General features: G+C 38.9%; 1 protein-coding gene across 11 annotated transcripts in view; it reads right to left on the bottom strand.

The window, feature by feature from the left end:
* The window catches only part of LOC120523983 (protein furry homolog), a 468,780-nt gene that overhangs the window by 213,970 nt on the left and 237,703 nt on the right, over nucleotides 1-17,107 (bottom strand). For 10 of the 11 annotated variants that reach the window (XR_005632732.1, XM_039745747.1, XM_039745746.1 and 7 more), the window contains one exon: nucleotides 4,890-5,089. Coding sequence is in view for 10 of the 11 variants with exons in the window: in XM_039745746.1 (XP_039601680.1) it covers nucleotides 4,890-5,089 (200 nt within the window). In the remaining variant the exon portion in view is untranslated. Of the gene's footprint in view, nucleotides 1-4,889; nucleotides 5,090-15,581; nucleotides 15,705-17,107 lie in introns of those variants that run through there. The other variant, XM_039745743.1, reaches the window with a different exon arrangement.

The following is a 17,107-nucleotide window of genomic DNA, read 5'->3' as shown; positions in this document are numbered from 1 at the left end:
GTTCCTGCCTTGCACCCTATGCTGGCTGGGATTGGCACCAGCAGACCCCTGTGACCCTGTGTTAGGATGTAGTGGGTTGGAAAATAACTGACTGACTGAAAGTGTGTGTAATTGAAAATTAAGTGTTATTTTTGTGGTTAATTCATTTCAAGATCATTTTGCTGGTCTTATAGCACCACGGTTTTGTGATGCTGTTTTTCTATGGGTGTCACTATTTACTATAGTTACCATCACGGTTTCCATTAATGATGATTGATGACAAATACTGTGTTCTCTGATGACCTTGACTATTGTGAGGCCAGCATGACATGACTGAGCTATAGCCAATGCTGGGTGTTGGATGGCTCGCCATCTTGAGTTATATAATGCTGATCCTAGTAGTAAGCTAAAAATTAGTAGACATACGCAAAATACGCTCATAGAAAGAAACTGGAAATGTGTCAATCTATTTGTGTCCTTCTGCATGAACCTGTATGTGTAATATGTGAGCCTATCCCTTTAATATTATTACACAGAGTGCCATGCAGTTGATTTAAACAGCAAGGAGAGAAGAATCAATGTGCTTTAGTGTTGCACTCCTTTGGTAGCAGCAGCAGCAGTGAACAAGCAAAAGTGTGGGGAGCAAGCCTTAGTGAATTCATACTTCGTGTCTGCAAGATATTTTGATATTTAATTCTATTCATTTAATTTCAGGGAGGCACTTTGAAGTTGGGGTCTCAGCTGTCCACAAGATCAACAGCATCAGTTACTATTGTGTGAAGCCTGAAAACAAACAGGACTGATTTAAGAACATTAATGTTAGGTATAAAGCCCAGTGGGGACTGGGCAGTTTTTTTGGCCTTGGAACCCTTGCAGATTTTTTTTTTGTTTTTTATGTCCTCGTTGGCCATGTCACCTTGCCTTTTGCCAGTGTTAATTATTCTTTAATATTATTTCCTAATCTTATTTGTTTTTCATTCTGTATAACTTTTTTTTGTTGTCTTGTAAAAGCACTTTGAGCTACATTGCCTTTATGAAAATGTGTTATAGAAATAAATGTTGTTGTTGGCGCAGTGGTTAGCACTGTTGCCTCACTGCTCAGGTCACATTTATTGCCACAATAATTGGTCCAGCTTAATTGACAGATGCTACCCTAGCCATAAGTGGCACCTAAAACACCACTGCACCATCATAACCCATTGAAAATTAGTTCAATTTCTTCTTCCCCACTGACTTCAGTACATTTTGAGGAGACTGGGGATGTTCCCAAACATTTCCACATTTTTGCAAAACTTGAAAATTCATTGGGGCTCACTCATTACAAGTTGCCATCACTGTGTCCCTGTTAGCTATGATGCTACATGGTTGTTATAAACTTGATTCACATGCAGTTCTAAAAGTAGCCAAAAAACAAAAAACAACTGAATCATTAGACAAAGTGTTGTTTTAGGGATGTCAGGGCAATGTCAGTCTATTCTGGTGTTTCATCCAAAAAACAAAGCTGGCATTTCTACCACTCACATTTCCTCAATAAATATCATACACACTTTTCAGACAAATTGAGAATAAACAGACATTGGATGTAGAATGACCAGTCAGAAAGGATGGTGATGAATTTACGTTTCATTCTGCAAAAATAGAGTGAATCTACAGCAGAGATTTGACAACCAAACATTTAAAAAAAGTGATGGCTCCCATTCTCTCTAGCTGCTTCCTCTCTATGGCAGAGAAAGAGATTTGTTGACCGTCTATATTAGAACACTGGAAATGGTGGTGCCAAAGTACCTGAAAATTTTCAGCACCTCTACAACTTGCAAACTGACACATAAAGATAAGACTGTCGGTCTGCCTCACTTATAGTCTACCATAATTTATTTTGTTTCCTTGACAATTAATTCCAGATTATTTTCCCATCATGCATAGTGCTGTGGGGAACCTAAGCCTGTCCTTCTGATTCAGGTGTACAGAGGGTACACCTGCTTACACAGCGCCCTTCTTCATTTGCTTGATGACTCCTTGAATTTAAATTCAAAGCATAAATGTCACCCACTTAATTTCATATTAAACTCTCTCTCCCTCGTTGTCTTAGTTGGGTTACTGAAGTATGTCCTCCACCACACCTTTTGTGGACTTTGGATGGCGAGTTCAGGCTAACCTGACCATTTTTCCCTTTTTTCTAAAACTCAAACTGTATCTCATGAAATGTTAAACATCTTGTTTTGAGCCTGGTGAGCAGCTGAGTCATAGGAGAACAGCAGAAGTCGTAGACTTTGAAAGTAAAATCAAATGCATACAGTGGCGGGGGGGTTGGGGGGGTGGGACGTGTACTGATTCAAAGAATCTTGGGACCAGGCTGGTATCAACATAAATAAGACAGCCGTGCCAATTAAGGTCAGCAAGATAAAAGAAGCAAAACAACATTAACTGAGCTTTGCCAGCCTAATTAGGAAATGTTTCATTTGGCAGAAGAAAGTGGAATACAGCGTCTGGACATGATTCTCACATCAGCTGCCCAACAACAGCATTTCAACAGCAGCCAGAATGGCCATTAAAAATCAAACAACGCGTGAAGAACAGAACTGCTTCCTACTGAGCAGGATAAACAGCGTCGGTCTGTAAACATGAGCTGGGTAACAGAGCCGAGATCATGCCACTTCAGACAGTTAGTCAATTGCACTGAGGGAAGTTAAAATATTAATGAAGAAGCAGCTCAGTGTGCAACTAAAGCTAATTATCAAACTGACATTTTCCTTAATTTTATTTGGAAAGTCAAATCACTTTAAAATGGCAGAGACATTTTTCATCAAAGCATTCTTAAAACAATGACTTGGGATCAAATATTCAACATGTAAATATGATAATGCAGAACTAGAAGCTGTTAGGTGATGGAGAGCTTGAACGGGACCTGAAATGTCACAGAAGGATCAACATCTCCGCTTTATAAACACTATAAAAACTGGAGATAGAGAGTGCATGTTTACAAACTGTAACACAACATTTTCAGACCTGTTTAATCCAATTAAGGGTCTAGAGCTCATTCAGGCAGCATCGGGCACAAGGCAGGAAGCAGCCCCTGCTGGGTCGTATTTCTATCACTGCACCTGCTCACCTGCCCAGGACCAATTTAGAGCTGCCAGTTAGGCTAATAAGTATGTCTTTGGTATGTGAGAAGATAACCCGAGTTCCTGGAGTAAAAGCCACATAGACACAGGGAGAACATGCAATCTCAAACTCAGCATAAGATGCATTCCCACTGGAGAAACTTTTTCAGAGACCAGGGCCTTGTTAGAAACAGAAACTTTTGTAGCATTCCCACTACAGAAACTCGGGCCATTTGTAGTTCCTGGTACTTTTTTTTTTTTTTGGCTTCTACTCCAGGGTATGTACTTTTTGTTCAATTGCGGACAACTGTGGGTGTGTCTTGGGCGATTAATTGTGCTGATTGGTTGACCACACACACTGGCAACATCTTAGAAATCTTTTAGTAGTTTGGACTTGGAGAGTTAATGGTGAAGATGGAGAGCTGCGCCTTGCACCACATTACTCGTCATAGCCGCCTCCCTGGTGCAACACGTCACGGTCTGTATCAAAATCCCCCCTGTGAAGTCATGATCACGTTGAAGTAATAAATAAGGGAGTGCCTCCTAAACTCTCGATCACGCCTCTCTTCACACCACACCACTCTTCATAGCCGCCTCCCTAGTGCACCACATCCAAATCTCCCTGTGAAGTCATAATCACTTTGAAGCAATAAGGCAGGAGGACCCTCACAAACTCCCAATCATGCCTCACTTCGCACCGCATCACTCCTCTTGTCACATATGTCATATATTTTGCATAAAGGTTATGGCTTCTGTTGTGCAGTGGGAATGCAACATGCAGAAGTGGCCCAGGGCATACTTTGTACAGGTTCCTGAAAACAAAGTTCCTGTCCATAGACAAACACAGGGCATGGAATTCAAACTGAGGATGCTGAATCTGTGAGATCTGTGTATGTGTCCTATGCAGTCCTAAAAATTCTAATTACTATTTAATTTTATATAACTTAAATTTAAACTAAATCCATTTTTCAAGTGTAATTTTTTCACATCACCTATAACATAAAATTCCCAAAGCCACTTAATTCAATTTAGGGTTGCCACACACTGAAACAACAGCATAAAATGTGGAACCTGTATTTATAGAATGGATTGACAGTCAGATTATTATTGGAGTGCAGCTCTCTTCTGTTCACGGCAGATATAGCACACATGCTGCCTCAGAAAGTTAAAAGACATTATTAAAGATCTCAGCCAGCCTACATGGCCTCTCTCTTCTTCCTCCTCCATTTGGGTTCAGTAGTACTAGCACAACTAGGTTTGGGGAACATTTTCACTCTCAAGTCATAAGGTCTTTGAAAAAGCCAGTCATTCTTGATGTCATTGTATTGGGCACAAATGACAATAAACTTAAACCTCAAACTTTACAATTAAGACAGGGTGATGTGCCTGAAACACCTATTTTTTGGGCAGATGCTGAAAAACAAGTTATAAAATACTACTGCTGACGAAAGCCAGATGCTATGGGAGAATAATTCAGCTCTCTAATGTGGTTTGCATTGCAATGCAATTCAGATATTTAATATACAAAGACAGCTTTTTTTAAAAGGTTTAACCATATATTACCTTTAAGCAATTAATGTGAAAACATCAGACATTAACTGCAGAGAAGCACTGTTTGTAAAAAACCTCAGAAATAAAAAAAACAATGTCAAATACTTTCCTTTTTTTTGACATACTTGTTTAAAAAAAAAAAGATTCATTTCTATTCAGATGTTAGCAACCATAAAATTAAAAAATATAATACAAGTAATGTGTCTAAAATGTCTTTAATTTGCTTTCAAAAGAACTTTATTTGTCTGGAATACTCACTAGAGGCTCAGCCATAATGATGCGGATCTTCCGCTCTGCTTGCGTTGTGAAGTTAGCAAACAGGCTCTTTAGGACGTATTCTCCTGGCTTGCTGTCAGGATCTATGCTGACAGGCATCATGGTTGGAGGCCTTTTGTCACTCTGGCTAATGGAGTCCTGTGGGATTGCAGGCTTGACGTATCCGTTACCTACTGGGGATGCTGATGGATTTAAAGGAAAAAAAAACACTTGTTAAGAAATATATGAACAGCATACACATCCACTTATTTTTCAATCTACAAATTCCAACACACTAATTCATCCATCTATTTATCAAGCCTACTAAATCCTATTCTTTGCTCACAAGCATCTCAGAAATAGCTTAGGTATTGCACTAAAAATCAAACTAGGATAAGAATGTGTCCCACCATATAGTAGGACATGAGAAGTAGTTATAAAGTGTCTACACTCACTCCTAGTGAGGAGTAGGACTTCATGTTTGAAAATGAATGACATCATGATTTCACAGCACACCAAGATGCAAAATGGCACTCATGAAGGTATTGTGTAGTTTCCTTGGAAATCATGATGACATTTTGTAGTTTTGTCATACTAAGGCTTCACCATAAAGATAATGATAATTTGTTATTTTCTACCCAGACCAGTGATGTGGAGAGGGCTGGAGCCTATTCTACGTGGCACAGGGCGCAAGGTAGGAACAAGCCCAGGAAAGGGCACCAGTCCACTGCAGGGCAAAAATACACACACACACGACAGCCAATCTAGCATCACTAATCCACCTAACATGCATATCTTTGGACAGTGGGAGGAATCAAGAGCACCTGGAGGAAACCCACGCAGACACCGGAAGAGCATGCAGACTTCCAAGCAGGGAGGACCAGGGACGCAAACCCTGGTCTCTGTACTGTCGTGCAGCAGTGCTAGGACTGTGTTGCCACCAATAATAATAATAATCAAGTCTGCTTATAAAGGCTTTTACCAAGTACGTCAGTTTCCTTCTTAAACAAAGAGTCATTTATGCAAGGTTGACCGGCAACTATAAATTGGCCAGATATAAACGAGAATGGGTGTGTGCTCAGATCATTTACTGGTGTGCCCCCCAGAGATCCGGCCCCTGCCTTGTGCCAGATGCTGCTGTGGCAGATGCTCACTCTCTCTGGACCTCTGATGGAAAATGGATGTATGAATGGATTTTGATATTAAAAGCGGTGAAAGTTCTTAATATCATTAAAGGCTGTCCCAACTACCTTAGAGGTGAAACACTGAATTTCATCATAAGTTGTCAGACTGTCACTGTACTTTATCTACTACAGAATTTATTCAGTCTACTGTATGTGTGATGTGCATATATCAATAGCAGCACATGATGGGGCCAAGGCAAATGACACACTAAAGATGATAAGGGTTGCAAGAAAATTACTATGATATCACTAAAATAGTAGGGTAAATAGGGTGTTAAAATACAAAATATGTAATTAAAATAAAAATACGGACAGCATCTATCCATATTGTCACCTGGTTAATCTTGTCCAGGGTAGGAACCAACTCTGGATGGGGACAATTTAGAAGTGCCAATACAGTATGTGGCAGGAAAACTGAAGCTCCTGGGTAAAAGTCCACATAAACACAAGGAGAATGTGGATACTCCACATGGACTGTGATAGACCAGCCTGGCACTCGTTAGGCAGCACTATCCTCCATGCCGCCATGCCACTGCTAGCTTTGTGTAGCTTAGCCAAAAATATGGGATGCAGCAAAAAGATCAGACACCTATTTTCACTGTATAATAACAGTCAGCAAGTGAAATATACAGTTGTGCTTGAAAGTTTGTGAACCCTTTAGAATTTTCTATATTTCTGCATAAATATGACCTAAAACATCATCAGATTTTCACTCAGGTCCTAAAAGTAGATAAAGAGAAACCAGTTAAACAAATGAGACAAAAATATTATACTTGGTCATTTATTTATTAAGGAAAATGATTGAATATTACATATTTGAGAGTGGCAAAATTATTTGAACCTCTAGAATTAGCAGTTAGTTTGAAGGTGAAATTCGAGTCAGGTCTTTTCAATCAATGGGATGACAATCAGGTGTGAGTGGGCACCCTGTGTTATTTAAAGAAAAAGGATCTATCAAAGTCTGCTCTTCATAACACATGTTTGTGGAAGTCTATCATGGCACGAACAAAGGAGATTTCTGAGGACCTCAGAAAAAGAGTTGTTGATGCTCATCAGGCTGGAAAAGGTTACAAAACCATCTCTAAAGAGTTTGGACTCCACCAATCCAGAGTCAGACAGATTGTGTACAGATGGAGGAAATTCAAGACCATTGTTACCCTTCCCAGGAGTGGTCGACCAACGAAGATCACTCCAAGAGCAAGGCATGTAATAGTCGGCGAGGTCACAAAGGACCCCAGGGTAACTTCTAAGCAACTGAAGGCCTCTCTCACATTGGCTAATGTTCATGTTCATGAGTCCACCATCAGGAGAACACTGAACAACAATGGTGTGCATGGCAGGGTTGCAAGGAGAAAGCCACTGCTCTCCAAAAAAAAACACTGCTGCTCATCTGCAGTTTGCTAAGATCACGTGGACAAACCAGAATGCTATTGGAAGAATGTTTTGTGGACGGATGACACCAAAATAGAACTTTTTGGTTTAAATGAAAAGCATTATGTTTGGAGAAAGGAAAACACTGCATTCCAGCATAAGAACCTTATCCCATCTGTGAAACATGGTGGTGGTAGTATCATGGTTTGGGCCTGTTTTGCTGCATCTGGGCCAGGACGGCTTGCCTTCATTGATGGAACAATGAATTCTGAATTATATCAGAGAATTCTAAAGGAAAATGTCAGGACATCTGTCCATGAACTTTATTCTCAAGAGAGGGTGGGTCATGCAGCAAGACAACGACCCTAAGCACACAAGTCGTTCTACCAAAGAATGGTTAAAGAAGAATAAAGTTAATGTTTTGGAATGGCCAAGTTAAAGTCCTGACCTTAATCCAATCGAAGTGTTGTGGAAGGACCTGAAGTGAGCAGTTAATGTGAGGAAACCCACCAACATCCCAGAGTTGATGCTGTTCTGTACAGAGGAATGGGATAAAATTCCTCCAATCCGGTGTGCAGGAATGATCAAAAGTTACCGGAAACATTTAGTTGCAGTTATTGCTGCAAAGGGGGGTCACACCAGATACTGAAAGCAAAGGTTCACATACTTTTGCCACTCACAAATATCTAATATTCAATTTATTTTCCTTAATAAATAAATTACCAAGTATAATAGTTTTGTCTCATTTGTTTAACTGGTTTCTCTTTATCTACTCTTAGGACTTGAGTGAAAATCTGATGATGTTTTAGGTCATATCTATGCAGAAATATAGAAAATTCTAAAGGGTTCACAAACTTTCAAGCACAACTGTATAATGAAACATTTTACAGTCATTAATCAAGTATCAATGTGCCCGAGTGTGCCCTGTGAGGAGTGCATCCCACGGAGGTTTGGTTCGTACCTTCCTGCTCTGCACCTTGTACTCACTGGACAATGAAAAACGCAAGTACAGAAAATGGGTTGTGGCGTGAATATTTATTACTAACAGAGTAAATTTAAGAAAATAATGTGAAACAAGCAGGGTTTGTTTAAAAAACACATAATCCTGAGACACTCCAGAGCGTGTCCCTGATTAAACTAAATGTTCTAACATCAGATCTGCATTTGAAGGACTCCACACTGTAGGTTCAATTAGGCTGTAAACATTAAATACTTGGCAACACAAGTCACCTGACCTTCCATTCATCCAATGAATTCTCACTATATGTGATTCAGACTTAAAGCAATTAATATTGGCAGGGTTTAGGGAATAATGTGATCTAAATAATACAATGTTTGCCATTTTTTATTCTTTCCATCATCCAATCATTTTTTTTGTCTGTTTTATTTGAGACAAGATCTTAGGTGGGTTGAATTGTACTTTTGCAATAATGGGCACAAAGGTAGGTGCCAGGCCTGGATGGGACCCCACTCTATTCTTTTATTATATTATGCAATATTTGTGTCACAGTAAAGAAGAGTATCAGAGTTGTTTTGAGTTTGTGAAACTAAAAAGGCTGTTAAAAAAAAAAAAAAAATATATTGGTGAGTGAGCTTGTTTTTTGAACCCCATAGTAAGAAAATAAAAGTCCAGAATTTGGTTATCCTGGAAAGCATTCATACAGCACTGGCTCCATCAGTCAGAGCGATACTTTGGAAATGTGAAACTTTGCAGGAAAGTCATCATGCAGTTGTCTAATTTGACACAGGTTATGACAGAGGTACTCAGTTACAGTCCTGGAGACCCTATGTGGCTACAATTTTTAATTTTAACCAGTTTCTTAATTAGAACCCATTAATTTATTAGTAAAGCAATATATTTTGGGCTTAGTTTGAGTTAACTTGCTTGTTATAATTCAGAACTCTTAACTGTCTATTTTAGTTTTAAACTGATGTGTTGAGGTTTTAATTGTTGCCTGCTTTTATCATCAGTTAATAATGAGGTGCAAAAGACAAAGGAAGCCCCAGTTTTCCAGCTAACATTCTTTCATTTAAACCTGTGTATGCATGTGCTGACGTATCCATGTTAATAAGATGTTTTGAAATAAAAAAGTGAGAAGGACCACAAAACAAATTGATAAAGTTTGTAGAAAACAACCAATGTAAATTTTTTGGAAGGCATGTAATGTGCCATTATCTTAAAAGTTTCTTTTTCCTATTAGTCAGTAACCTGATGACTGGATGGATGCAGCATTTGTGCTACTTTCATACTGTGCCAAATATCTCTGGTACTGCACTTGTGCACCTACTTCAATGTACCTCACCATCTTGGCAAAAGAGAGGGATTAACCCACCTGGAACTCCAACCCTTCATAATCTCTGAGCGTTTTGACAATGTGAAAGGGGTTTATGTAATATATGCAGTGCAGAACACACCCTTTATTGGGAGGCGATATGGCTTATGACTCACTATATGTTCATAAGGATGCTTAACCTCATTACGTTACACCCTTTGGTTACACACACGTCTAATCAAAGTAAACCTGCACTTTTGCTAAAGAGTTTTAAAGAAGACTTTGTGCAATTTATGTTGACAGGCAGCTCTAACTTGAGCCTATAAGAAGGAATGTGGGGGTGTGCATGAGTGGGCTCTGCAAAGGACCAACGCTCTGTCCAGGGATTATCCCTGCCTCTAGGCTTCATAACTCCATGGCATTGCACTAAAGGGACAGATCTGGAAACTAGATGAACGGACCAGATTATTTTTCTATCACACAACCGTGACACCACTTCTTATATTTATTTTGTATTAGAGCTTAAGCAGGACCTTCATTTTGTCCTCTCTTGAACATGAGGTGTTACAGCTGGATTTTTATTAAAGCCCACTGCAGTAATGCTAGTCCCTCCAAAGTTTTACATCTGCACTCAGTAATTTTTTCTCTTAATTTTATAAATTCACTTCCAGGGACTTGCACTGTGGGTGTCATTTCATAACTGCTTATGTGAAATGCCATAAAGGAACCTGTAAAACACCTTAAATACATAATGAATATTGCATACCTTCATTATGACAATGTATACTCTGTTAAATAAATAAATTGCCGAACTGTATGTGTTTTCATTGTATGTGGAGTCGGTCCACATCATTGAAGCTGTACATGCCCATTATTCTTTTTTTCCCCATTCTCTGTCATACTTACATTTTGTCACTGTTTAAATAAAGTTAAGCTTCATCCAGTGTTACTCAAAGACACCTCACTGTACAAACAAAACAATTTACAGGAAAAAAGCTGTTACATTCCTTACATCTGGGGAGAATTTTTTTTTTATTTCCTGGTGTGTAAGGAGTGCCAGTGATTACAAATAAAATGGTCTGTATATAATCCATAACAAATCTTAAAGAAAAGCAATGCTTAACACAGGCAGGATGCATGGTGGTATTTAACTCATGGACCAGAAGCTGAGTTCAGTAGGTACTTCACAAACTCTGAAACACGCAGGGGGTCTGGGAACTTTATTTACTCAGACCATGTTAACTGTGTGGTCTCAGGCAGCCAGCTGTCTTTAGATAATTGTGAAAGTGACTTTCAAAATGAGAAAAATCCATAAACAGATGAAGGGACTACCACTCCTCCCAACAGGATAAATAGTGCTAGATTTGTAGAAAACGTCCTTGAGGACGACCAGCCTTTACTTGATGCATTATATACTCTGTGCCTCATCTGGACCAATAAGTGACCAAGTAGTGTGGTAGACAATAGGACTTTAGGTACCATCAAAGCTAGATTTTTTATTATTTTGAAAGAATCAAGTGGATAGGATTGGTGAGCTTCGCTGAAAATGCCTGTTCTCATTTAGTTTGTTCAAAAATTCTAATTAAGACAATAAAAATATCTGTCTCAATTAACAGTAGGCTGCTGCCTTGTGGCTGATGCTGCTGGATAGGCGCAAGCCCATGACACCTAACTTCTAACTGAATTAGCTACGGTTGAAAATTGATAAAAGGATATAAAACATAACGATAAAGCTGGATTACATCAGATTTATTATTATTTTAAACTTTGACAAACCAAGCTGACATGAATCCGACAGCAGCCCTAATTCTAAACTTCTTTATACTGAAAGACAGATGAGTCTCTGTCTCTCCCTCTCTCTGGCACTATTTAAAACTGATATTTGTAGTTACAAGAAGAAAACCAGAACTGAACCATGAGGCAGAACACTACAGTACAGTGCAGAACATTAGAACATATTAAATTAGGTGACTACCACTAGGGAGCTGCACTAAATAGTACCATTTATTAATGAATTAATAATAAAAAATTCTCCACTAGCTAGAGAAAGCCAAGAATCTAAATCCACAGAATCGAGATGGACTTGACTACCTGTGGTCATAAAACATCCCTGGGCATCTTTTGAAAGGAGTAGTGTGTTTCACTAATGTCCTCTCTAAATTGCCCAACATGGCCTTGTCATTCTGGCACCCTAATCATCCCCTCTACAAAGCGCATTTGTAATGCATTTTAACTACATTCATTCCAAAATACATTCCAATAGATGATGCACTGCAAACGTTAATGGGGAATACATCTAACAGAGAGTAACTTTGAGGTGGACAGAAATCAGCTTATGTATCTTAATACATGAACAAGTGTCAGTTTATACTGTACTGTATGTATCTATATGTCTGTCCAGGTGGCAGGGTTAGGAAGAAGAATGTAAAAATACTCAAAACATGTAAAAGAAGGGTAAAATACATTACAAATGATAATAAAATACTACGTAAGGGCCTAAAAATAAGAAAAGAACCAGATTCTGCCAGCCAATGTTATACGTCAAACAACAGCAGCAGAGTAATAACTTTCTTGCATCTGCTCAGGCCACATGAATGAGGTTTAGAGCTGCAATGCTAAAGAGCAATAGCACTGCATGGTGGGCAATGGAATATAATGATAAATGGATGTGCACATTGGCAAACCAACCAAAGCCCTGATATGTCTTTGCTACAGTCACTAAACCAAGCTAATGCAGTACCAACCACCGACACATTTTTGCAGCAAAACACTTCAATTATAAGAATGATCAGCTGATCCAGCAACGCAGAGAGGAAGCAGTGAAATAGGCGGCTCTATGCAAAGAGAAAAAGGCCACCATGAGGGAAAGGGATTGTGTGCAAATTCTTCTACCATACCAAATGGACAACCCATGTATTAAAAACATAAGGTTTAGGTATATGTACTGTATATTTGTAGCTGGAAATCCACAAAGGGAAAAAATGAATCACGTATCACAGACCTTCTCTTCCATATATATATATATATATATATATATATATATATATATATATATATATATATATATATATATATATATATATATATATATATATATACAAATATATACACATATTATATACATAAATATATATATATATATATATATACGCACAAATATATACATATATATATATATACACATATTATATACATAAATATATATATATATATTTTCACTCATAGCATCTGTAGTCTGGGTCTCGATCCGATTGTATGGGTGGTTACCAACCAAGTAACACATGTGGTTGGTCTGCCAGTCTAAAAGCATCCACCACACAGGCCCTCTCAGTTGCGAGAAGCAGATCATTAAATGTTACATAGTTTACTGTCAAATAATGCAAAGAGTATGCAACATGTGTTTCGCCCTTATTTGGGCTCATCACGCAGCGTAAAGGGATTTCGTCTCTGACAACGTCAGAGGCTTTGCCTCATGTGCGGACGTCCAAGGTTCGATCCCCATAAGGGGATACAAAAGTGCGTATACCTGATGAGCCCCAATAAGGGCGAAACATTGTATTGTGTACTCTTTATATTATTTGGTACTGTATCATATATATGTATGTATGTATGTGTGAGAGAGAGTCTTGCCTTATGTTGCACAAATGTTGCGGCTCCAGTATTCCTCAAAAATGACGAATGGCCCGGTCAGAGTGAACAACTATAGGTGACTCAAGGCCTAGGCTGGTGCCCCCCTTTCCCCCTGGACTATGGCAACACTTGACCCAGTATGCCAGATAAAGCAGGTTCAGATGACCTTTGCATGGCCTATGCCTTGAATTACATTACTGAACAAGCAGCTGCTTGAGATGTCTAGAGATGCTGTTGGGTGCCACAATGAAGAAAGTTGAAGTGATCTGTGTTCAGGAACCAGTCAGTCAGCAGTGCACCTACACCTGTAGAACATACACCTTAATGAAATAATTGAGCATAAACAAAGAGTCTGATATAAGGAGTTAAATAAACAAAAGATGTAAAAATAAAAGCAAAGTTTTTAATTTATTTGTAAGAATTTTTTTTCAAATGTGTTTAACAGCATTTCTTCAAAACATCAAAAGAAACAAAGGTGTAATCCCAGCACCTGACCTGCTTAACCCTAAAGAGGTGCGAGAAGCCAGACCCAAATCCAGCAGCATTAGCAGTGATGCAGTATGAACCCTAGAGCCAATACCGTCCCAGCACTTATTCACACCTAGACTGCATGTTTTTGCAATGTAACCTAAATAATTGCAAAAAAGCAGTGTCAACACTGAAAGAATGTACAAACTCCATACGGAGAGCAAGTCTGTCCCTAGGTCATTTGCATCACACACCCAGCATTACAGAGTTACGTGATCAGGTGTGGTCGACCATTTTCTCTTTGACTGGTTTAAAATGCTCATTAGTTGTTACAAACTCATTGAGAGAACCGAGTCTGGGAGTCATTCCTTAGCTAATAGCAGTAACGTCATCTTTTGTTCTTGCTTTGCTTTGTCACGAGCAAAAGACCCAGAGGTGGGACTTCATACCTCTTGACAGAAATGAAAGAAGCAGAATAACCTTGTTATTTCATTTAAGGCTTACTGGGAGCTACAGCTGTACTTAACTATTGTCCTTACCATCCAGCCATTTAGTTAACCCTTAGGTTTTGTTTGGCAAGCTTGAGTGAATATCAGAATCTCTTGGTGCAAGGCAGGAACCAATATCACAGGCTAGGAGCCACAAACGTCTGAACTGTCACCTGAAATGTTGCCTACAATAGACAAATCAAACAGGAGGGAAAAAACAGATTCCTGTGGAAGAAAACTGTGCTTAGGAACCAAAATTATATAGGGCACTGGTCCACAGCAGGGCACACTGATGCACACACCCATAAGTGGGTGATGGCTGTGGTAGAAAAATCCACACAAACACACAGTGGATTCAGAAAATATTCAGACCCCTTCAATTTCTGCCCACTTTATTGTGTGGTAGATTTAATTTTAAATAGACTGGATATATTTGCCATATTTTCCCTATCAATCTACACTCAGTAACTCATAATGTCAAAATAAAAACGTGTTTTCAGAAATCTATTTAACACTGAAGCAGATGAAGGGGTCTGAATACTTTGTGGAGAGTACACGTACAGCGGATTCACACTGAGAGACTGCCATACTGTAAATCAGAGCCCTAACCCTAACTCTTAAGTGTATCACCATCAAGTCAATAAAATATTTAAAATATGCACTTAAAAATGCAAACTGATACTAAAAAAAGAGCGAGTCCTCTGCTCTTTTTTGTAATGCTTTACGCTGCACAGTAAATTATAATTCAGTTTGGAAAAGTAAAACTCTTTGTAAAGGAGGACTGCATCACAATATTTTTTTATTTTACGTGGACATAAAATTAGCAAAAGATGATTAAAGTAATATAATTTAAACTAGAAAAAAAATATTCTGGACTAAGGTTCTTTAGCGTTTTGGGTAGCAACAGAGTGAAAAGTGTGTAAACTTCCAGCTTTTAATGACAAAAAATTCAAATCACTTAATTCTTTTAAAAATGTTCCTCCATTAAGCATATGTAGCAGATTAAAAAAAACAGAAGCACATTATAATGTTACTTTTTCCATCCACATTTCTATCTATCTTATCTAACTGATAGTGGCATACACACTGATATGCACACACCTACTGTAAATATGCTACACGTGTGTGTTAACCAGAAACGAAACTTTCACACAGCACAGAGAACGCTTGTCAGGGCAGCAAAAAGTGAAAGTGATGAGACGCCAGCATCCCACTTCCAGACGGCTTTAAATAGTCCTGAGCCGCTCTCCAGAGTGACGAGTAAAGAAGCTTCTGACCTACCGAGCCCCCTGATGAAGCTGATCACGCTGGCTTTATTCCAGCAGGCTGCTGTCACCTCCATCGGATACTGGATATTAATCCACACTGTCTCCCAAATACTAGAAATCCACAGGATCACTGCTTTTCTAAATCACGTTTTCCATGGCTAAGCAGTTCATTTTCCACCGCTGACCCAGAAGGGCTTCTTAAAGTGCAGAAAACCTCTACTAATGTTACTTGCAGCAGAGTTTAAGGCTTCCAAGAGTGAAGGTCAGGAAGGAATTTTTAGCTTTGTGACGAGGTATGACATATACAGAGCCACAGCTACCCTACTATATTTATCCAGAGGCACACAGCATACTGATAGATTAGTAAAAATACTCCAAGCACCCAAAGCACGAGACAGACCACCACAGTATAAACACTAATACAAACTGGAACAAGCTTACGCAAGCCTGCTGCACACTACAGTGTAAACAATGTCAGCAACTAACCAAACAAATTCCCACGTTGTGTTGGATTTAGTTATTACCACTGGACAAAAGGCTATAATCTATTTGTATAGGAGACCACCGACAATTTAGTCACTCTGACCAACCTCAAAGCAAAAACAATTAACAAAATCATGCAAGATAATTATGATAGCATATTTAGAATGGACCCAAAGAACCTCTAAATTACTTTGGTTTGCATTTTTAATGCTATTACTATAACTAATACACAGTACCATGCAAAGATGTGTAGTGTAGGGTCACTGGTGACTTTAAACTGGGTCATTGTGTGGCAGTATCTCTTCTTTTGGGATGGTGCCCTACCTATACTTTCATGTTATGTTTACTGTCACTACACCTAACAACACAGAGACCAGCAAACAACACAGTGACCAGCATTTCCTGTTGGTGCAGTGACAATACAGTACGTGGTAAAATGATACAATAGACAAAATTTAACAAAAAAAACACAACAACAACAAGCTAGTCTGGCAAATAGTCTCCAGAAAGTACCAGGCTACCATCTCCAGCCCTGATCCAACTTCAGCTACAAAATGTGATGGGCAGGGGTGAAGATTTCTGAGCTTGTGGTTAGTCCGGCTGTAAGGGCGTGGGCTGTTATTGTTTAGTGAGCTATGCATCAGAGCTCCTAAATGAACCTGGTAAGCAAACTATAACACATTCATATACAGGCAGTCCCCGGGTTACGTACGAGATAGGGACTGTAGGTTTGAAGTTGAATTTGTATGCAAGTCGGAAAAGGTACATAAATTTAATAAATGCTATTGTTGACTAACTGTAACCAAGTGCTCTGCCAATGAATGATGGAGTTTCACCTCTCTCTGACCTTTTTATTATTTCTACTTTATTTTCAATGATTATGTTTTTTCTCTTCTTTACTGTATCACCAGCACTTGCATCAGATTTGAGTTTCAGAGACACTGTTGAAGGGTGAAGACAAAAGATTAAGACGAGTTCTTCTGCACAGCACTGTACACGCTATCACAGCAGGAAGGCACCCGTCATCAACACGTCTGATGTAATGACAAGAGAGAA

This window comes from Polypterus senegalus, chromosome 2 (genome assembly GCF_016835505.1).
Source record: "Polypterus senegalus isolate Bchr_013 chromosome 2, ASM1683550v1, whole genome shotgun sequence".
NCBI lineage: Eukaryota > Metazoa > Chordata > Cladistia > Polypteriformes > Polypteridae > Polypterus > Polypterus senegalus.
Note: the sequence above shows the minus strand (reverse complement) of the source record. Positions and strands in the feature narration are given on the sequence as shown.